The 22,250-nt window shown below is 37.6% G+C and overlaps 1 protein-coding gene, 1 non-coding gene and 1 pseudogene across 3 annotated transcripts in view; all 3 read right to left on the bottom strand.

The window, feature by feature from the left end:
- Nucleotides 1–1,011: 1,011 nt before the first annotated feature.
- trnan-guu lies at nt 1,012–1,085 on the bottom strand. Its single transcript has one exon. It is a non-coding gene; the product is annotated as a tRNA-Asn (tRNA).
- A 65-nt stretch (nt 1,086–1,150) lies between these two features.
- On the bottom strand, nt 1,151–1,304 carry LOC118806251 (annotated as a pseudogene).
- Nucleotides 1,305–6,311: 5,007 nt separating this feature from the next.
- The window catches only part of LOC118806114 (adhesion G protein-coupled receptor E5-like), a 29,450-nt gene continuing 13,511 nt past the window's right edge, over nt 6,312–22,250 (bottom strand). For both annotated transcript variants that reach the window (XM_036567457.1, XM_036567458.1), the window contains 15 exons: nt 17,943–18,086; nt 17,453–17,575; nt 15,802–15,839; nt 15,452–15,565; nt 14,231–14,378; nt 13,929–14,045; nt 13,621–13,808; nt 11,384–11,551; nt 10,491–10,685; nt 9,948–10,165; nt 9,744–9,810; nt 9,559–9,650; nt 8,756–8,924; nt 7,926–8,021; nt 6,312–7,377 (listed from right to left, as the gene is read on the bottom strand). In XM_036567457.1, coding sequence (XP_036423350.1) covers nt 7,336–7,377; nt 7,926–8,021; nt 8,756–8,924; nt 9,559–9,650; nt 9,744–9,810; nt 9,948–10,165; nt 10,491–10,685; nt 11,384–11,551; nt 13,621–13,808; nt 13,929–14,045; nt 14,231–14,378; nt 15,452–15,565; nt 15,802–15,839; nt 17,453–17,575; nt 17,943–18,086 — 1,919 coding nt within the window. In that variant the 3' untranslated portion in view covers nt 6,312–7,335. The remainder of the gene's footprint in view (nt 7,378–7,925; nt 8,022–8,755; nt 8,925–9,558; nt 9,651–9,743; nt 9,811–9,947; nt 10,166–10,490; nt 10,686–11,383; nt 11,552–13,620; nt 13,809–13,928; nt 14,046–14,230; nt 14,379–15,451; nt 15,566–15,801; nt 15,840–17,452; nt 17,576–17,942; nt 18,087–22,250) is intronic.

Below are 22,250 nucleotides of genomic sequence, written 5' to 3'. Positions count from 1 at the left end.
TGTGTTTTAAAACTAGATCTTTTTATCCTGAATGAAAAGATGCCTGCATTGCAAGAAAATCATGAAAACTTTAGCAGAAAGAATAAGATTGGGCATCCCTGCTTTAGGGTGTGGTCACACTACAGTGTGAGTGGACAGGGAGTGTATACACTTCTCATCCATTCACTACAGTTGAAATGCATGCAAGGCCAGGAAAATTCATCCACATCAGAATTAGAGCTTGGTGAACTTTGACTTAAATTCACATGTAAACATGCTTGACCTGTAGAATTACTCAGTAGCATCATTTGTCAGTTATAGTGTCAGATTGCTTTTTATTCAAGAAACCGTACTTTATAGATAAGTTATGAAGTATCAGAATCGTTGACCAGCATATCTGTTATACTTTTGGAAGCTGTTTGTGTGGCATAATGTCATATCCTGTTACACCCATGTGTTACAGAAAGAAAAGTGATTTCAGTAAACGTACAAAATACTGACAACATTTTTGTGTTACTGAACATTACCAACACAATATTTCTGCTGCATCTAATTTAAGAAGCAGCCACCTAACTGCATCATCAACAGATCAGGAAATTGAGCAGTGGATTAAAAGGTGGCTCTATCTTGCTTCAGACAGAGATGGAGGACTCTGTGCCAGGCAGCGAACTGAATAGCCTGGTCTGATGAGACCTTTCTCTGTTCCTCAGTTTATTGCATTGACAAGCAAATTTTACTTTTGTTTATGTCTTAAATGGTTTGTGCAAGGAATTTTAATGTGGTGCTTGTTGTCTTCAAGTCTTAAGGTTGTTTTTCTTCAAGCAAAATAAGTTCAAGGAATTCAGAACCTTCAGCCAACTGTGTTTGCACACTGTGGAATTAGACCTCTGCATTTAACCCATCCGTGCAGTGAAATACCCACATACATGCACACTAGTGAACACACACTAGGGGGCAGTGAGCACACATGGCCGGAGCGGTGGGCAGCCCTATCCATGGCGCTCAACGACACTTAAGAAAGGAAGCTGCTGTCATCCCTGGGTGGGCTCGAACCACCAACCTTTTGGTTAACGGCCGAATGCGCTAACCACTTGCGCCACAGAGACAGCTGCAGCAAACAAACAAACAAACAAACAAACAAACAAACAAACAAACAAACAAACAAACAAACAAACAAACAAACAAACAAACAAACAAACAAACCCAGTCGAGATTCACACATTTCAGGAATTCGCAAGGGTCAGCACACCCGAAGTGCAATGGCCGAGCCTCGCCCTGGGTGAACCACCTTCGTGATCATGGTGTCGCCCCTGCCAGGTAGGTATCAGGTAAGGTGTCAGTAGTATTTAAAAAAAATAAATAAATAAAAAATAAAAATAAAAAAAATCACTATTCAAAAAATTTGTGGAAACTAGTTTATTAGCATTCTGAACAAGTGTAATTATCTCATGCAGTAATAGATCTTTTCACTTGTTTTAAGAAAACCAAGACTTGAACACTGAATATGTGGCTAAACTTGTTAAGATGCAGTGTTCCCATGCATGCTGCTAAACCTGGAAATCCTGAAAATGACTGACTTGTTTTCCAAGCATGGAAAATAAATTCTAAATTTTATAAAATATCTTGGAAAGAGTCAAGGAATCCAGAAGAACTCTAAAGTTCAGCTGAGTTATATTTTCAAATATTTTCCCGGGCTCACATTGCATATTTTTACCTGACATTATTTTAAATGAGCATGTTGATTTGATCATTTCAGCTTAATACATTGCAATAAATGGCAAAAGCAGTACTGCTCTATTACTAGGTTTTAGGTAGTTTGAGGCAGGATGAGAGTTAGGGACTGTGTGCTGGTAACGCAGAACTGGTAAATTGTTTTGGTGTTTATCTGACTCTTTTAAGGTGGACCTGTGGTAAGTTGTCTTGGTCCATATAAGGATGTGTGATCTATTTTCTGATTTCTGAGCTGGCACCCAGCATGAATAAACTCAAATTCCACTGTAACTCTGCTGGTACATACTTGACCCCCAACATGCTTAACATACAGACTATTTAATGTGAACCAGTGGTAATTTCCTCTGGCCCATAACATGGCACACATGCCAGACATATAGCCCATGTAAGGTGCGCGTATGCTAAATTTATTTGCCCCAGATTTGGTCCACAACACACTTGACAACTAGCCCATTTAAGGTGGTTCTCTGGCTGAGCTGAGGCAACCAGACTCAGAATCAACACAGTCATTCAAGGCCAAATGTGTCATGAGAGACCTGTAGATGTGGGCCACATCTGGGCCAAACATTCATTGCTATCAGGGTATATGCTACAAAAGAGCCAAGGTCAAGGAAATGAAGTAGAGAAGTTTTTCAGCCGTTCTAAACCAGCCTAGACTGACGAACCCTGCCACAATGGTGGATCACCCACCCAATCACTGTGCTATGACATCACATTTCCAAGCCCTGTTTTTCAATGGCTTCAAACACAGCTCAGCCCATCAGATTTAAGGTCTGGGACAATGTCTTACAATACTCAGTTTAGAACATTAAGTGATATACATAAAAAAAAAAAATGTTTAAAACATTAAGTGAAATCTGACAACTGTATAAGGGAAACAACTCACCTACGTTTCACGTTTTTACAGGTGGACGTCTGATGTGACAAGAGATGTGGTGGTGAGGGAGTGAGGAGGGGGAGAGAGAGGGAGAGGAGAACCCCTTTTGTATGCTTTGAGTCAACAAAAATTACAGTACAAAAAATGTCAATAGAAAATACAATAGAAAAAAAAAACAAGACACAAGTCTACACAAGTATCAATACAACAACAAAGACCACAAGGCAATACAAAAAAAAACAAAAAAAAACAAAACTAAATAAATAAATTAGATAAGGTATTTCATCATGGACATAGTTTTTTTGTTCTTTTGCTGGGTTTCTTAAAAAGATAAACTTGGAAGGAATTGAGAAAGCCACAGATAAACAAAAGGAGGGTCTACATTTTTCCCTCCATTTACAGATGTGAATATGATATTTACCCAAAAGAATAACATGTATTAAATCAAATGTGTGGTTCCAATTTAGGTTTACAAAAAATAATATCTTGGCATTCAAAAAGAGACATTCATTTTTAAAGACAGCCAACATTGAACATCTCACCAAAAATACCCGGAATAACCACATTGAAAAAAGATGAACAGTTGTTTCAAAAGCAGAAGTACAAAAAAAGCAACGTTCTGTCTCCAAACCCTTTCAGGCACAGTGGTTACTGTGAGAAATCACTTTTTTCTCTCATTTCTCAATTTGCATTAGTATTTAAATAGGGAACCTCTACATTTTCTAAAAATGTAGAATGTTGTTCTTGGGACAGTTAAAAAAGTAGCACACAGGAAGTGATGTAAGAACTGTAGTTTTGCTGCAAAGCTGGGTTTGCATGGTTGTTGGAGGAGCCTGTCTAAAACTGCTTACCAGGTGATCCAGGTTGGTTTTGTATGTATGGTTGTAGTTTTTAATTGTAGATAACATGCTATAGAATGAGAATTTGCAAAAGAACAATTAAAATAACTGATATATTCATTTTATAAGTCTAAAATGTGGTAGTTTTGCCTAGTAACCACTGTGAATGTAGGTGAAGTAAATGGTCACATGGCTAAAAATTGGTGGTTTCCCAGAGTGACCACAGTGCATTTAGGACAAACACAATCACATGGAGAAATGGTGAAAGACATTGTGCCTATAGTAGAACTTTATTTGTTTTTTATTCAAAGTAGAGATATTTCACAGAGCTAATTTGATTTATATTGTATATCATAGTGCATCTTGGAAAAACAAAATGAGTGCTGAGGAGGTAGCAAGACTGTTGTAGAAGCCATTCCATCAGATTCTTCATGCAGTGAGAGTGAGAGCAGTCAAAAGGATTGAGGGAGAATAAAAACGACAGAGGTCATGAAAGTGACCAGGGCAATGATCCAGTTGTAAATGTACACATTCTTCAGCTGACAGAAGAGCAAGACAGTTCCCACACTAAAAACCATACATATCAAGGGAGAAGCACAAATCTGAAGCTGCTCATCTCCCAGTGAAAAGCAATATGCCGAGTGCAGCACTAAGAAGGGTATACATTACACAATATGGATGTGCACAGAGTGCAATGTTGGGCTGTGCATCAGCCAGACAAAGAACTGACTTTACCTTTGTCACAAAAATTGAAATAAAACAATGAAATCAGAGAGCAAGTTGAGTATTACATGAAAAATGTCAATGACATAGTCAGCCCCCTTAGTGCACAGTGGTTACTCAGAGAAACCACCTCAGAAATGACCTTTGACCCTGCACCTTAAAAATCTCACCCAAAATCTAGTTTAGTTTAATGGTTTGTAACTTGTTCCTATCAACAAATCTGGTATTTTGAAAGAAATTCTGTATGTGTGCCTGAAAGGGTTAACCCTCTTCTGAAAAAGCTCACTAACCGGACAGACGTCAGTGTTTTGTAATGTGTCTTTAACTCTAGGAGCTACAGGTAATGCCTGATAGCTTTCTCTCTTGTCGATGCCTCAACGTTATAGGAAGGAGAGTGAAAATCACCAAAAAGACGACTCTAACTCATTACTAATCAGTCTGTTACTACATTTTGTATCAAACAAATCAATATTAGATACTTTCAAAGGGGACAATGAAAAAGTGGGCTTCGCTGAGCAATTGTGAAGATCTCTGAATGAGACTGAGGAAAGCTGAGGGTATTGTTTTACAGATCTTCATAACCCTTACAAGTAGTATTTATGCCAGGCAATAACTGGATTTCTGCTTTGCAACCAGCCAACAGACTCGCAGAAGAAACGTAAACAATGTACAACTCAAACTTCATACCGCGGCTTTTTTAAACATCGAGCCACTTCACCTGAAAATATGAACTTACATCATCTAGAAAATCAATATTCAAATCCTTTATTTCGTGTTTGGTTTCGGCGCCGCTCCAACACTGTTTTGCTGCCATCTCGCGACATCCACCGTCTATTCTCGCGCGTGCAGATAGAAATCGGAGTATGAGTTTACGTGCACTGAAAAATTTGATTACTGAGCTAAAATCCAGCTCTCTGAATCCGGTTTCTAAATCGGAGTATGGTGTTTACATGCCCATTTGAATAATCGGATAACTGCAGAAATCCGATTATAATCGGATTATTGAGTGCATGTATACGCACTCATGCACATGCACCTCTGTAGAGGACACTCCGCTACGTTAGCCCGCTCAGCCATGCTGATCAGACCAATTAACAAGAAATGTCGAATTTAGGCGGAAATATGTGGTCTTAACCTCCGAACACGATAATAAAATGTGATCTTAACAGTTTACCCCAAATCACTCACTGTGACTGCAGTTACGGCTATAAACTAGAAAGTTTTCTGAACCTGCAAAATCGACCGCTCACTCCGCCAATTTAGAAACGCCCCCCTCCCGAGATCACCCCTTAAGTACGGTACCCGCAGCTGTTGCTGTTCAGTCCTAATTACCCCTTAGTGGTGCCTTGTCTCCCCCTAGCGGCTGGACGTGGCCTAGCACAAGGCCAGGACATTACAGATGTCATGAGACGAAAATTCAAATGAAGGTCCAGTTCGTCTCCTGGATCAACAGATCAGTGCCCAGTGGCACAGAGAGCTACATACCAACACTACAGATAAGTTTCATATTTTCATTGTCTAGTGAATTTGAACATGTCCACAAGGCACAGCAGTGGACATGTAGTAATCATAGTCTGACTTTAAGCAGTTAAAGAGGAATTCCACTGATTTTTTAAAATGCCTTCATAATTCAATCAATATCATGTGAATAAAGTCATTCTGCACCAGTTTGTTTTCATGTAACCACTTTTTTTATATGGAATGTTGATGATGGTAAAATGTATGTATCTCTCTCCCATGAATGGATGTAAAAATACCTCACGTGCAGCTCTGTTTGTTTGAATGTGTTTTAATTTATTGTTTCGCAACATCTTTGTATTATTACCACTCAGTAGGAGCCACCATAACATTAATAGTTTACAGTAACATTTGCAATCTAGTTGAGGTGGTGGTAGGGGTGGGGGTGGAAAGGGAGATAATGTGGACCCCACCAGCAACGCAGAGGTCCTGGGCAATTTTCTGTTTCACCTGTAGCCTGGTCTCTCCCTGGTTTCAACATTTGGTGTATTTCCTGAATGAAATTAAGCATTCATTTGTCAAATGGATGAGTACTTATTTTGCCGTAATGTTATGCCAATTTGGAACAAATGTCATTCATTTGAAATGATTACCCCTTTTTAAAAATTATATTTCCCATCGAAATACATCTGGCAAATTGCAGCTCTAGAAGTCTTTTTTATTAACGTTTTTAGTACAGAGACATCTGTAGTTATCATCAGCACAGACGTACATTAAAAATTCATTAATCATGCATGCCATAAAAACATTCAGATCTTGGCACAAAACAGGTATAAGGACACAGGCACATTTTCTCAACTCAATATTTTAATGGCAAATAAAAACCTTTGAAAAAGGCACTGATATGCTGTACAGCAGAGAAACACTGACAAAATATAAACAGGCCAGAATGCCGTAATCCAGTGACATCAGTTACAAGAGCAGCCTTAAAGCTCAGCATTAAATATTACAATAGAATCTACTTTTATATTACAAAACACACAGACTGACATACAAATATAACTGAAAATTAAGAGGTTTTTAAAATGGCCTGCATCTACTCTTTGATATTAAGCTTGGAATACATTAACAATAATACCTTCTCCTCTCATAATTTTAGCTTTTAATCTTTGCTTTAAAGGGCTAATATCTTACATTTTTTTTTGTAAATTTTCTGAGGTCCTGCTACAACACTTATGTGGTTTTCTGTACCGAAAACAGTTGTAATTCATTTCTACATGACTGTTTTCCAACCTTCTTTATCACTCTTGTAGGTTGAACAGGTGGATTTATGTAACTGTGTTGGTTTTTGTGACCTCATAAAAACAATGAATTCAAAACAGACTGTTTTTGCAGATTAGTTGGCCTTTGTGGACTGTGTAGATAGTACGTTTTGAAACAATGTTTACCTACTACATCAACCACCATTTTACATGATATGAGCCGTTTAAGACAACACAACAAATTACCACGTCCTTTCAGACATGTAATCCTGTTACATGTAAGCTTACTGCATCATATGCATGGATGGACTACCTTTGGCAATTATAAAAGAAGCTAATGTGACAAAGGAGCTTATGCCAAATATGTTCACCGACATTTGGTTGAGACCCACGGTGGTCAGAGGGGCTGCAGACAAAGTCATGTTTGCACATGAAAAGCGTTGCTGGTGAGCGGATCCGGCCTGCTTCATATGTTTGACTCTCCTGTGTGATGGACGCTCCTGGATGCCTGCAAAGCCATTCAAGAGACAGTCAGACAGGGAAGAAGAGCCTCCTTCATATTCATATCACAGCTGGTCATTTAATTGTAGAGCTCTAATGCTCATCTTGGTCAAAACGCTCAACTGATCATCACTTCCCCACCAGCCTGTCTCAGAGAACATTGGCTGTGATCAGATATCAGCCTCTTCATGCCTGCCACACAATAAGGAAGCATGTCTTGATTGATATGGATGCCAAACTGGAGCTAAATAATTTCAGTCGGGTCTACATTTGCATACAATTTGAGTCTTCAATAGGGCTATCAGTTTTGGCTTGGCGGGGGTATTTTTTCTAGTGAAATTAACTTTAATGGACAGATTAATTAAAACAGCTATTCAGCCACACAGAAGCAACAGCTAAAAAGCCACTATCTATGTTACTTATTTATTTATTAACAGGGAAAATTCTAATGAGACTGAACCCTTATTTTTAATGAGACCCCAACTGCAATGCATTCCATTCCATTCCCTTGAAGCTGCTTATGAGGCCACAGTGCTGATTTAAAAGAGAATGTACCTGAGATTTGCTGGACTGGTTTGTGCTGAACTCTGAGTATTTCTTCTTCTGTGGTACACACAGGCTGGTCAGGGTCCTGGCATACTCTTCTCTCACCTAATAAGAGAAGATTAGAGAACATCATGAAGCAGATTAGAACAAGATGTGAAGCTGCTGGTGTGACATTCAGACTTAAAGGGGTGCTCTGGCTAAAAGGAAAACTGTAAGCATTGCTTCATCTGTCATAAACATTGCATGCTTGCCTCTTTGGGCCATGCTAAATTGGTCTCTAGAGTGAGAATTTTTGGTTTAAAGACTATAAAAAACTCTTCTGATGATGTATCTTGAAGGTGGGTCAGAGTTTTGAATAACTATAACTGCTTTGTGGTGGATACTTCAGGTTGGGGGTTTAATACTTTTCAAAGAAAATGTCTTCTTCCCCCAGTGAGTTAAAGTTTTTAAACAAGCAGATCTTAATACATTTCAAAATTGATTTGGAATAGATAGAGTTTGCTGCTAATTGCAACAGAAATGCAAAATGAGCTTCTTTTTTATAATATCATTGATGTGTTACTGATATGTATTGTACTGCAAGATACTGTAGTAAGCTATGTGTAAGTATCAGCTAATTTTAAACTCTTGCCTTACAAATCAAAGTACTGTATCATGGCGAGGCCTAAGGCCTATACTCATATTTACTTTAGCACTGACAATGCAACTCTACAGGTTTTAGACTGTGTGAGTTTCTGAAGCACCACACAACACAACCACTGCACTTAGCATTTTGTCTTCAGCTGGCATTAAATCTTTACATTTCAGCTGAGCAGTCCTGCATGAAATGAGGGACTTACTTGTTTGGAGAGCAGGCAGTGCATGACAAACACCAGCACCCCCTGCAGGCTGTTGAAGATAGTGAAGAGGTAGGACATGACCAGAGATCCCCCCTCAAACTGAAAACAGCCAAAGATCCACATGGTGCCAAGCACACAAAGTTGGGCAATGGCAGTGACTGTGAATGACCTGTTGAGGAGACAAAGAGCCAACAATTAGCCATAGCAATTTTACAGCACACTTGACAATGGCTTGAACAAGGAATCCTAAAATCCATGGAAAAATAATAAGGACCAGGAAAAATGTTTTAATTTTTCTAGATGGAGATCCATTGGAATTTAGTACATCTGAAAGGCTGGTGCAAGTACAAATTTAGACATTTGTTATCACATGGAGATCAATTGCCACGCCAGTGTATTGTATAAATATATCTGAACATTGAATTTGATTTTGACAGCTGTACTTCTTAGTGGCAGTATTATGGCTTAAACGGCTAAAACATAGACTTGTTGTCTGGCCAAATATGTTATACAGGTATCAATATGATATGTATACATATCCCTCTGCCCACTGGACAGAACTTGCCCAGAAATCCATGCATTCTGATATATTTACGCAAATCTTACAGCTAAGTGAAAGCAATTATTCACAATCTGCCACTTGTGAAACGTAGGTGTGACGCACTTCTGAGTGGTGAGTTACAAGTGTGAGTGGGCATGTTAGAAAAAGTACTGAAATGGGACCCTTACAGCACCTTGGCTCTTTCCTGAGGTGGCTGGCATGCTGCAAGGCAGTAGTTTGTTCAATAAATTCTCTTGCTTACTTGATTTTTTGCAGCTTGCTCAAGTCTTGATTGAGGAAGGAAAATTTCTCAGCCAGCTTCCATACAGTTATCAGGAAGAAAAATACATTCACCTGACAGAGGGGAAATGAGAGAGAGATTTAGTCTTGTTTGATACTAAAATAGTTTACAGTAAAGTAAGCTCCCATATTCTAAGCTGTACTTACAACAATTATGACACAAACAGGACCGAAGAAGCTCCAGATGAATCCACCCTTCAAGTTGAGCCAGCAGCTGACAGCGAATGAACAACAAGTAAGTAAGACAATGTGCCAAAGCTAAAAATGCTACTTATTCCATTGACACATAAAGCACTGCTGACAGAACCATGCCAGTCTTAGTAATGAGAGAAAAGGCTGGGCAAAACTCACTGGTGCTTGGTGCCATATCCTCTAGCATTGATACTGGCTGATATGATAACAATGAGTGCAGGAATTCCATAACCGCCCAACATCAGGTAGAGTGGTCTCACTGTGGTGTTGAAGACCAGCACTACCATGTTGAAGAGCTGCACACCTTCCAGGCACATCCAGCACAATGCAGCCAGGAAGAAGAAGTGCAGCAGACCTGCAACAAATGCACAGCCCACCTGGAGAGACAAGGGACAGGGGAGATTATAGAGTTGAGAGGCATGAATGGCCTAGGATTTCCAGCCTCATGCTGGTAATGCTCAGAAGAAGGCTACTCAGGAAATAAGGAAACAAGCTCATTCAAAAGAAATTCCAGAATGAACTAGATCATAGTCATTAAGTAAATGTGTTCAGTTTAGATTTGGCCCCATCTTCTGATCAGGAGAAAAAAATGGGGGGTCATTTTACCCTGGGGGACTTCCCTATGTGGTAATGGTAATACATGGTACTTTTATCATGCAACACACACGTAATTCCTGGCACAACAGCTCAGTATTAAAGTACCTCATTCTGGGTTTGAGTGATGCCAGCGAGGAAGATGAGGTTGGCAATGAAGAGGCTAATGCAAAGGTGCAGGTGGATTGTGGTGCGGGTGCTCTGGATAGAGCGGACGAAGCGAAAGGTCAGTATGCAGATGAGGAGGCAGATGAGGGACAGGGAGAGCCCCACCCATGTAATCAGCTTTAGTTCAAATACATCCTGTGATAGGAAGAGACAGAAACAGATGTAACCATAGAAACATAATTGTTTAGGAAACTTTATATTTATCTCATTTAAAGATGAATCATTTTTTAGTTAGCTATAACTTCATGAGTTATGTGTAGGCAAGTCCCATACATACAGCGAGAATGATGTAATACTAATTTGAATAACTAGAGGAATTACTGAATGTGTCGCATGCAACTTTGATTTTGAATTGCTTCATGTAACTGTCAAGTTGCATGGATTCTAAGTTGCATGCAACTCATAACATGCAACTAGCTGCATGAAAGTTTACTATCTAAAGTCAACCTAAGGACTTAGTCTGCTTTTTCTTTGCTGTATTATGAAGCACATAGATCACACAGAAGAACATCAAGTGCATATTTTTTACATTCACTGCCAAGTTTCACCGACAGAAAGGTCACATTATACACTACATCTGATACATACACTACATCTGTACTGTCTTCGATGTAAATTTGACTTTGTCAGCTGTTGCAGTTCAATTTACAAGTAGGAAAATGGATATTTCCTAGTTTTCAACACCATATGAGGGCAGCATTAGATTAAAAGTTGGAACTAAAGTCTGCAGAAAGGAAGCTCACCAGAAGACTTCATGCAGTACGACTGGCTCTGCCAATTTTTCGTTTAATGTGCAGTTAGCATTTGCAGTGGGGGGGGAAGAGCTACATTACCTCCACTTCATGGAGTGCCATTAGCACAGCAAAACTGCTGAGGTGGGTGCAGGAGCAGACTGTGTGATTGGCATTAGAGCTGACCACAGAACAGCCCTTGGTGGACCACGCACCACCATCCAGAGAGGAGTCCCAGAACACACACGTTTGGTTTCTGTCTGATGGTTGCTGTAGGGAAGAGAAAACAAGAAAGGAAGTTACCTAAAACCCCCCATGCATGTGCCGCGTAGCCTGGGCTGTAATCTCTCAGTATACCATGAACAGTAGTCGAGAGTGACAGTTGGTGTTTTTATAGTCTGTCTTTTTAGCATTTTTATATACTGTATGTTATGAGAGAAAATACAAGAATGAAATATTTTGAAAACAGAAATGATTAGTAACTTGTTATATTTATTTCAAATGTTATAATATTTTTTTGTAAAAGTAACACTAGGTTAATGTGCCAGAAGGTAAAAGAATAAAAGCTAGTTAAATGATACAGTGAAGAAATATATTTGTAGGTGTTTGTTTTAAATCAGTGATAGACGAAGCCTGACGATTGTTTATTGGTATTGTGTTCCAGATTATTGGTTCATAAAAACAAGAGGCTGCTATACCGCTCTTTTTATGGAATATGGAGAAGGCCACACTGGATGATCTTAAGACACGATTTGAAACATATTTCTTTGGCCATTCAGAGATGAATGATGGTGCTATACTATAAAGTAATGAAATATTACTTAAAAATATGCCATAATATTAAGTGATACAATGTTATAGTCAATTCTAAAGGAAACAGGTAGCCAGTGGAGTGATGCTAAAACTTGTGTAATATGATATTGCTTTCTAGTCAATATTCTTGATGCTGCATTTTGCACAAGTTTGTTTGTTGTAGTTATAGGAAGTCCTGTGTGAAATACATTACAATAGTCAGGGTGAGAAAAAAAGAATGGATCAACTTCTTGGCATCTTGCAAACATTCCTTTAGATGACAGAATGTAGTCAAACCGAAAGTACTTTTACTTACACTACTGTTCAAAAGTCTGAAATCATTTTAATATTCTATATCATTTAAACAATTTGTAGACTTTTTTTTAATGTTGAACAGAGCTGTAGATGATTCCACAATAATTCAGAAAGCTTTATAGCATTAAGAATGAATTTACAAAAACCTAACATCCAGAATGCCTCATATTCAAAAAAGTATGGACCGAATCTCACTGACCAAAATGCTGTTCACAGTAATTTTGTGACAAGAAATTAATATGAACTATATAATTACAGTTCATATTTTAATAATATTTGTTTCTTTTATATTTTATATATTTCAGAACTTCTTGTTGTTGCCAAAATACTTTAAACTGTGACTAAATATTTACATCAGTGTACAGTTTACATCATTTCAATCTACAACATATTATTGAATAACAATTTTTATATAACTAGCAATTCTGAAATATTCCCATGTTTGTACACTCAAGTATACAGTTGTATGCAAAAGTTCATCACTCCTGGTCAAATAACGTGTTTTGTTGACTTGCTAAGTGAAAATAAGTTAACACATGCTCTACAGTGAACACACTTCAATATGGCATTTTCTGCAACTTTTTGTGCAGTTATAAAATAAGATAAACTGACATATAAAATGTGACATAGCTTTTTTTTCCAATATGTCTAATTCAGTAAATAAACAGTGACTGTGCATTAATATACAAGTTCTATGTAGAGGATTTATTAACTTGTTTTCTCATTTTTTTTAGTTTTTGTTTACAATCAACAAAAATATGTCATTTGACAAAGGGTGCCCAAATGTTTGCTGCAGCAAACATTGTTATTCTGCACTGCTTTGTAATTGGTCACATGACATAACCTCAAAAAGAGAAGAGGCTCCTAACAAGCTTCAGTTCTTATGCTGACAGATGCTGGACATACTAAGAAGTTTCACTGCACTTCTGCAAGTTAATCACTTCTTAAGTAGTCAGCAAGTGTATCAGTTCCTAAGCAGTCTTTTTTGAGCAGCTACATTTGCGCTTCTGCTGAAGTTGTTTATTAGAAAGGCACTTTTACATCCAGTCATTATTTCACTGAAGTAACAAAGCTTTTACTTTGTATGAGTTTAGACCACTCTATCCACCTCTGCACTGAAGAATATTGGTCAGTGACTTTCATGAAATAACTTGAAACAATCTTCCTTTAATCTCTTACTGCTATTTCATTACATAAAATCTTTTAAAGTATTGATTTAAGTATAGCTGCACCTGCAGGTGAGAGAAGGTGAGGATGATCTGTTTCTTCAGCTGTGCTGTATCAGGGTTAGTGACCACTGCTGTAACTACTTTCGAGTTTATCTTGAGTGTTTCATCTTCTTGTGTCTTTATCTGGTCAAAGTAGTTGTTGACTGAATTTTCCAAACTATTGAAGCTCAGTAGAGACACAGCAGCAAATCCTGTTCAGCAGTCCAGGAGCAGCATAAAGAAGAAACAGAAAAAGAAAACCAATAGGTTTTAGTTCCATTTCAGGGCTAACACTTCTAATTTTAAGCACAGCTTGCAGTGAGTGTTTTTACCCATGTATGAATCTCCTGCTGCAGTTTCCCAGTGGGATTCAAGCTGTGTGTCACAGGTGGACAAAATGAATGGCCCGTGAGGGGGAGCATCATCTCTCCGGACTAATGTATTGACCTCTACAGACAAAATATTAGCATGCAGTGAATTTAATTATATCTAAATACCAATTTCACTGCCATATCAAAGGGTCGAAAGGTCATGTAATAGTACAGAATGATAGTCTTTTCTTACAAAAGGGTTAATATGCTACTCTGGTCGCTCATATTGGGTTAAAACTGGTCAACTGACAGTTACTTCTTACCTGTGTGAACACTTCTTGTGGTGGTATTAGATAGCTGGGGTCCAAGCAGTTTCAGTACATTCTCAGTTGTTTCCAACACTGTTGTCACTTTCTTGTTACTGCTTAGGGGCCCAGCAGACAAAAGCTCATCTAGAGCATTCAGGAACCTCTACAGGGGGGGTGTGGGGTGAGAGAGACAGACAGACAGACAGATTAGAACTGTGTTCTCTATGTGGCGTTTTGGTGGGAACCAAAATTACACTTTTTGTTCTAGCTTCTTTTCAACCTACTACTTGAGAGACAACTGGAGCTGCCATAATACCCATTATTAACAATTTAACTTTTTGGTAATTTGCTACCTTGCTTGCTAGCTAGATTAGCTTCCTTTCTAGAAAAACCATAGACCAGCATAGCCAGTCACCACTCAAATCATGTGTAGAATCAAGAAAAGCTGATATTTTTCTCTGTCAAGTGTGAAAACATGAACAAAAATATAAAAATATAACTATTTTGTTGAGGCCAGCATGAATGCTAATTGTGTTAGCGTTTGCTCCTAGCTTATGCCTCTCTGCAAACTCTTTACAAAGAATCAACACATCAAATTTTCATTCGAGTTTACATTTTGGTTCAAGAATTGGTCATATATACAAGCATCCAAAACACAACATGTGCTGGTTTTGCTGGTGACCAGCTGCTAATCTATGCTGTTTTTTCTAGCAGGGTAACTTAGTGCTTGGTAAATATAACTTATCTTCTCTCTTTAAGATAGTAAAAAAAGCTAGAAGCTTACACTAATGCTATCAGCATTTACACTAGCCTTCACACAGATTCATGTGTACAATCAAAGCTTGTATTTTTGTCTGTTGGCTGTGAAAATATGAGCAAAAATACTCAGTGTGGAGGCCAACAAAAATGCTGATGGCCTTAGCTCCTTATGTCACCCTAGCAAACTCTACAAAGTACAATTCTAAAAACAGCAATAAACACCTCACATAACTATAGTTTACTTTCAGGTGCATGTATTTGGTCATGTAATAGTGCTTGGTGTATTTATCTTCAGTTGAAAGAATAAAGACTTAGCTGCTCGTGAAGACAGAAGAGTACCATTACTGGTTGGTACTAGTTTTGAGCAGGTACTGGACTGATGGCCAACGAAAAAGCACAGTTCCAGTATTCTGTGCAGTGGGAAAAACCCTTAAAAACCTAAAAATGATTATCATTAGTCTTACTGTACACTGATACCTCTAACTGTGTGTTTCCGTCCACTTGTGACACCCTCTTACTCATAACTGGATCTCCACTCAGCTTCTCACAGCTGCTCCTCAACTCCTCCATGACTGGTACTAGCTGATGGACCTGGGTGTACAACACAAAGAGGAAGAGAACAATAAAGCACAAGGTTCAGGTGGGTTAAAATAATCTAGTATCATAATATATGTATTTTGTGTAATTTATACATTTCTTTAATAAGCATTCATTAATGATAGTAGTAATATGTTTCACTGACATAGCGCCAATGTCACTGTAGAGGAGAAGAGGGTTAAGCCAACTGTTAGCACTATGAATTGAGCTGAATTCTGTTCTCCACCTACCTTAGGGTCAAGCTGTAACAGAAACCCACAATTTGGCTCTGGAAAGAAAACACTTAAATGTAATACAAATAACATACCATTCGAAAGTTTGGAATCACTGTTTTCATTCATATAAAACTAGTCTTTAACAGACAACTACAACTGCTGAAAAAGAAATCTGAGCATAGTAAAGACCAATGTATGCTTGTTTTACAACAGAGTTGGTTTATTAATTTTATGTTTCATTTATATGTTTTCTATATCTGTAGTTATCACACACTGTTTGAGTTAACACTGCATTTTCATTATGGCCAGCAGAATTGCTTCCATCAGCAACTGTTGGCCATTTTGGGGACATGTCCAGTGTAAATGAGTACAGAGTTGTAGGCTAGTTCTGCTCCTCAAAGTGGCCTAATATTATTTAACTTTAAAATTCAATGTAATATTTTCCCTCATTGCAAATACATGATTCAACCACTGTACCTCCCAATCTGTGTGCGTTTGAGTGTTAAATCTCAGCATGTAGGTTGACTGTGGGCATGATGCAACAGGTTACCGTGCCACATATCAACAATCTGATTATTCTTTGCTTATGTCATTATTATTTACTTACTTCATCCCTTTTTGATCTGTTATTTCTTTAATATTTTATTTATGCAATTTTTATGGGTTATTTGGACTGATTGTCTTTTTACTATTAAATTTACTATTATGATTATTACTACTTTTTAAGCATTTGATATATTTTTACAATCTAATTTTATCAGTCCCTGACTTCTGTATTGGCTCGGCTACATTGTAAGTGAGGTTCACACTCAATGTACTCTGAGTTTAAATAAAGGTTGATTGATTGATTGGGTGCTGCTCAAGCTCATTTGCCTAAAGACAGCAGAGTGAGCAAGATGTACGTCACTGTATATGTTACATTTATACTGCCTAAAATTTCAGCACCCACAACTCAAAACACCTTTCTGCATCTGTGGTGCTAATCAAATCTCGACATCACTTATCTGTGCAAAAGTCAGAGACCCCTCTTCAGTTATTTCATTCAAAATGGCCATTAAGTACAAGTTATTAATTTTCAAGTACCAGAAATTTTTTTTAAAACAATGTATTTAGTAGAAAATTACACAAAAGCTTCAACAGCTAAATATAATATTTTTTCAGTATTTAGTGTGTCCACCCTTTCCCTTCACTACAGCTTCCTTTTATTTCAGTAAACCTATTTTCAGTATTTCAGATCTGCAAAGATATTTTTCCCCACCTCCAAAGTTGGTGGCATTTTCTGCCTCTCATCATTCACTGTTTTGAGATCATGAGCAGCTACTTAGATTTATTTTAGATCTGCAGCAAGATTTATTTTCTGCTATCTCTTGACGATTAAAGCTTTATCTGATGGTGACAGTTTTGGTGGTCTACGACTCTGACTTGTGCACTGTACTCTATATAATAGTTAGTAATACATTTCATTATTTACCATTTAAAAACTTCTCACTGTTACAAAAAACTTGAAATATTACATAAAACATCATAAAATACATTCTGGTTTCTAGATTATCAAGTTTGAATCTAGACTGTATAAGTTGTTATGAAACAAACTAACAGAAATTAACAGGTTTTTTTGCATATGTTTGGGACTAGGCATCATTGAGTACACTTAGTCTGCACTCACTTGTGCATTTCATTGTTTTGAAGCCATAGTTGGTGAATCCTTCCTTGCACACACATTCATGGCCATCTTCAGACTTGTTGCAGACTCCTTCCCCACAGAGGGACTCATCAATCGTACAAACATCTTGAATGAAAAAAAGAACAGCAGAGTCTCAGCTGTATGTTCAGTTGTTTCAGATTTCAGTGTTAAAACTCCAGTCTGGACTGTCTCAGACTTTTTTTGCCGGTTTGTTATAGGCAAGACTAGTTGATACTTATCTGTTTCCAACAGGGCCAGTGAATCTGGTGGCTTTTACTTTTTTTTATTACTTTGTCAGCTAACTGTATTCATGCATATAGACTGATGCACTGTATACAGATTGAAGATTGACACTGATTGCTGGTAATGTAGCACTAAAGAACAACCTGATTGATTCCGCATTAATGCAAATACAATAGTATTGTTAATAATTTGCAAATGGTAACATGCAGAAAGGCAAAAAAACTATTACGTTCACAAGGTCCACTGTCATTGAAGGTAGTCTGTCCTGACTGCAGCCTGTAGCCTGGGTCACATGTGCAGTAGTGTCCACCAATGGTGTTATTACACTTTGCATGCTGTCCACAAATGTCAAACTCCATACATTCATTCCTATCTGTTAGGAGAACACAAAGATTAGAAGATGAGAAAATGTTACTGGGCAACATGTAGCTCAGACAGACTATCCTGATCATCTGTCACAACCCAGTCACCGCCACCTGCCTTGGACTGGCTGCCCACTCTACACTGAAGTCTCCTAACTATTACTACCTCCTAACTATTACTACTACTACTACTATTAATATTAGTAGAATAATAATTTTGTAGGTAGTTTGACCAGAGGAGGATGGGTCCCCCCATGTGAGCCTTGGTTCCTCCCAAGGTTTCTTCCTCAGCTCTGAGGGAGTTTTTCCTTGCCACTGTCGCCCTGGCTTGCTCACCTGGAGGATTTACATTTCATGTTGAAACTTTGTCCTAAACGGATTTCTGTGAAGCTGCTTTGTGACAACATCAGTTGTAAAAGGCGCTATACAAATAAATTTGATCTGGAGGATGGTGCTGTGTTTATTTCATTCCTGAAGCTGAAATTTGAATTGAATTTGAATTTTAAAATTAACGCTCACAGCTCAGCATTAAAACTTTTAACAGGCACATTTATGCTGGCTAAAAGGTAAGCTAAACTTTAACTGGGTTACTGTGTTTATTCAACACTCATTGTTACATGCTGTCTAACAATAAATATCATCAGAGAACAACTTTAAGGTCTATTAGCTAATTAAGTTAGCTTTTCTTAACTTAGCTGCTGACAGTTAGCTCAGTTAAAGTGGTAAAGTTTTAAAATGTACCATTCACTCCCTGATCCCTAGAGTCCGTTTATGCATCTGTGACAGTGGTTCTCAAACTTTTTATAGTCCTTCACCCCTTTTACACTTCCTGTTGTGTGTCCTCTCTCTCCTTATGTGTGTATATATATATATGTGTATATTTGAATATATTTTGTATCATATATTTTTCAAAGTTACATTGATATCATATTGTCCATCTTGACTCCAGGTATTTACTTTATTTTTCTATTTTAAAACCTAAGAAAAGATACAGATATGTCCCTTTTCCCTGGAAAAGTGAATGCAGTGTATCCCTAAGTCACTTTTAAGGTACGCAGTTGAGCCCTAAGACCATATACTGTGTTTGATATATATAATCTTCGAGGGTATATTTACTTGCTTGTTCAGTACCTTTTTTCTTACATTGCATAACAGACATTTTTGTTATTGTTTACCTTAAAATGAATAATATAATTAATAAATAATTTCATAAATAAATACATTTAATAAACAAATAATATTAGGAATGTTTCTAGATGACTGCATTATAGGTGTGAGTCAATCTGGAGTTCCTATGAGAACACAGGGAAAAAAGGGAGGAAGATAACTTTTTTCATTTGTAATGATCAATGCAGCAGCATCAATATGAGGGCACATATGTGTGTGTGTGTGTGTGTGTGTGTGAGGGAGAGAGAGAAAGTCTGCAACTGTAAAATGAACAGCGAGTAATTAAATGTTCACTAACATGAGCCACAGATTGCGTATATTGCAGTAACATCATCTGCTCAATTTATAACAGCAAAAGTTTGCCATCTTTGTCAGAATTTTTCTGACTTACCCCAAAAGTGGTTTGACATACTACAGTTTGGATACCACTGATCTATGCATACTAAGCTGGCAAAACAGTCTGTTTTGGATGAATTGTTTTATTGATGTCATGAAAAAACAAATAATTTATATATATATATATATATATATATATATATATGCCTATTCTTTTAGCCTGGATTGCTTTTTAAATGAGGCTGGAAAATGGCCAAGTGAAAATGAATTATGACTGTTCTTGGTACTGGCAGAGTTTTGCAAATGGTCAGTCAAACAGGCAAAACGCGCCACGAAAATGACACATCTTGTCTCACCATCACACATAACACCTTGACTTGCATTAAATATCTCTCTTCTGTTGCTGGGAACAAATCCGTATTTGCATGTGCAGAAATAGGAGCCAATGGTATTATGACACTCAGATTTGGGGCCACAGATATCTGTGATCTCTAAACACTCATTGATGTCTGTGAAAAGAACAAGAGCAGAGATTCAGATTCAGCCTTTTCTACTGAACGACTTGTGCGGGCACAGGCCACTGTGTAATGGAATTATTGACCTTGAGATTTGTTGTTGTTCTACTGTGTGAAGTTACCTTTCCCTGAAGTTTCCTGGTATCCTGTTTCACACTGGCAGTAGTAGCTACCAATTGTGTTGTAACAAACTGTATTTTTGCCACAGACTGGGTTTTCAGACTCACACTCATTCTTATCTGTTGTAAAGATGTAGAGTGCATATGAAAAAAGGTCGTTGCATTATGAGTGGGCAATATGGCAATATTTATCGTTATTGTGATAAATTATGTCACCTTATAAAACAGTTAGTTTTGACAAAAATGTAATTGGTTGAGGAAAGTTTTATATGTGCTGTTATTTGTGATGACAGTACTTTTTCAGAATATCAGAATTCCTCTGAGCATCAACAGTCTCACTATACGCTATTAATTTTCTACTTAAAACATACAAAACCAGAAAACGAACACATTAACTAACTTCTATAGGATGATATTTGACCTGCAGCCTGTTTGGTCAGATTCTGAAGACATACAGCAGGGCCACATCAAATTCAGAACCTGACGTTGCCCCTAAGCGAGCTTTTCAATCGGCAGCTATGATGGCAGAACAACTAAACTAACTGGAATCAGCCAGAAACAAACAGAATACAATTCAACACACAAGATGAGCTGTGAAACACTTTACAAAATGACGTTCAGGTTAATCTGGCAAGTAATAAAAAGCTGATCTGGACCTGATGTTGCAACAGTTTTATGGGTCTCTCTGTAACACACAAAGCTACAAATTTATTAACAGAAGGAACTGCCAACAATAAAGCACGTTTCATCTGATGTTCAGGGCTTCTTTACTTTACTTTTTTCTTTATTTTGCAGAACTGTTGTATAAAAGCTATGGAACATTTGAGGCAGTGTGTTATGACATCATGACTGATTTGGTCACAGGGATGAGCCGAAGGTATTCTATTGCTTAATGACATCACAATTTGCATTTCTTGGGATCTCTGTATCTAAATATTAAAGGGCTCATGTCATGCAAAATCTATTTTTCCTCACGTTTTTGAACTGAAAGAGTTTGATGTGGTATGTAAACACTGTTAAAATTTCAAAATGTCCCGTCCTCCCCAGTCCATACATGCAAACTAAGCTGCAAAACCAGCCCATTTTAAATTCACGGTTTCAGTAACGTCATGAAAAACAAATAATTTACATATCACTGCCTACTCCACCTACATCAGCTTAGCTCCTCCCATTTACACTAAAGTTATAAGGAGTATTTCAGCCTAGACTGCTTTCTGGATGAGGCTGGGAAATGGTAAAATGTATTATGAATACTTTGGTACATAAAGCCACCCCAGTGTAATATGTGGACCTCAGGGGTAAAATAAAATGTAAGAAAAATGTCAAATATGGGCCCTTTGTTGCACTCCTGCACAATGCCAGCTTTTGTAATATTTTGTTCAAAGTTTGTAAAAGTTGGATAAAAGTCCTCATTCACAGGGCAACCTCATATGGAAAAGTAATACATGGACCTGGATATATTTTTAGATGTGAAATACATGTCAAATACATTGTTTCATTCCAAATTGTATTCCCAGCACTAAAGTATATTAAAGTACCGATTTTTTTTTTTTTTGTCATTTACATAGATTTTACATGTATTTCTTTTGCATATGGGGCGAGTCTTCGTCAGCATCTAGTGTTGCACCAAATACTTCCAGTGTGAGTAGCATTAGCTTTAGCATTAGCTCATCTGAAGTGGCAGCTTGCTTTGCTAAAACTTCTTCCTTATTTGACATGAAAACCTGGCACTTTATTGTCGTATGGCTAAAAGATTTTCTGGGTTTGATGAATAAAAACATTATTTTTAAAATTATTTTCTTAAATTACTAGCCTATCGTCATATTGTGAGTTCTCAAATATGTATGTTTGTTTATGTGGGCTTCTAAAATTTTTCTTTGTGCTGATGAGTCTTTAGTCGGCAGCACAGATGCAGTCAGGCGGCCTGAGCAGAAAGTTTGATGGAAGCAGCAACGGTAATTAAGAGAGGTGGGACCTGTCAGAGTTTTGCAAACCGTCAATTATGCAAAACTGAACATAAATGACACGTCTTGTCTTA

This window comes from Colossoma macropomum, unplaced genomic scaffold (genome assembly GCF_904425465.1).
Source record: "Colossoma macropomum unplaced genomic scaffold, Colossoma_macropomum, whole genome shotgun sequence".
Classification (NCBI taxonomy): Eukaryota; Metazoa; Chordata; class Actinopteri; order Characiformes; family Serrasalmidae; genus Colossoma; species Colossoma macropomum.
This window is presented reverse-complemented; position numbering and strand designations above follow the sequence as displayed.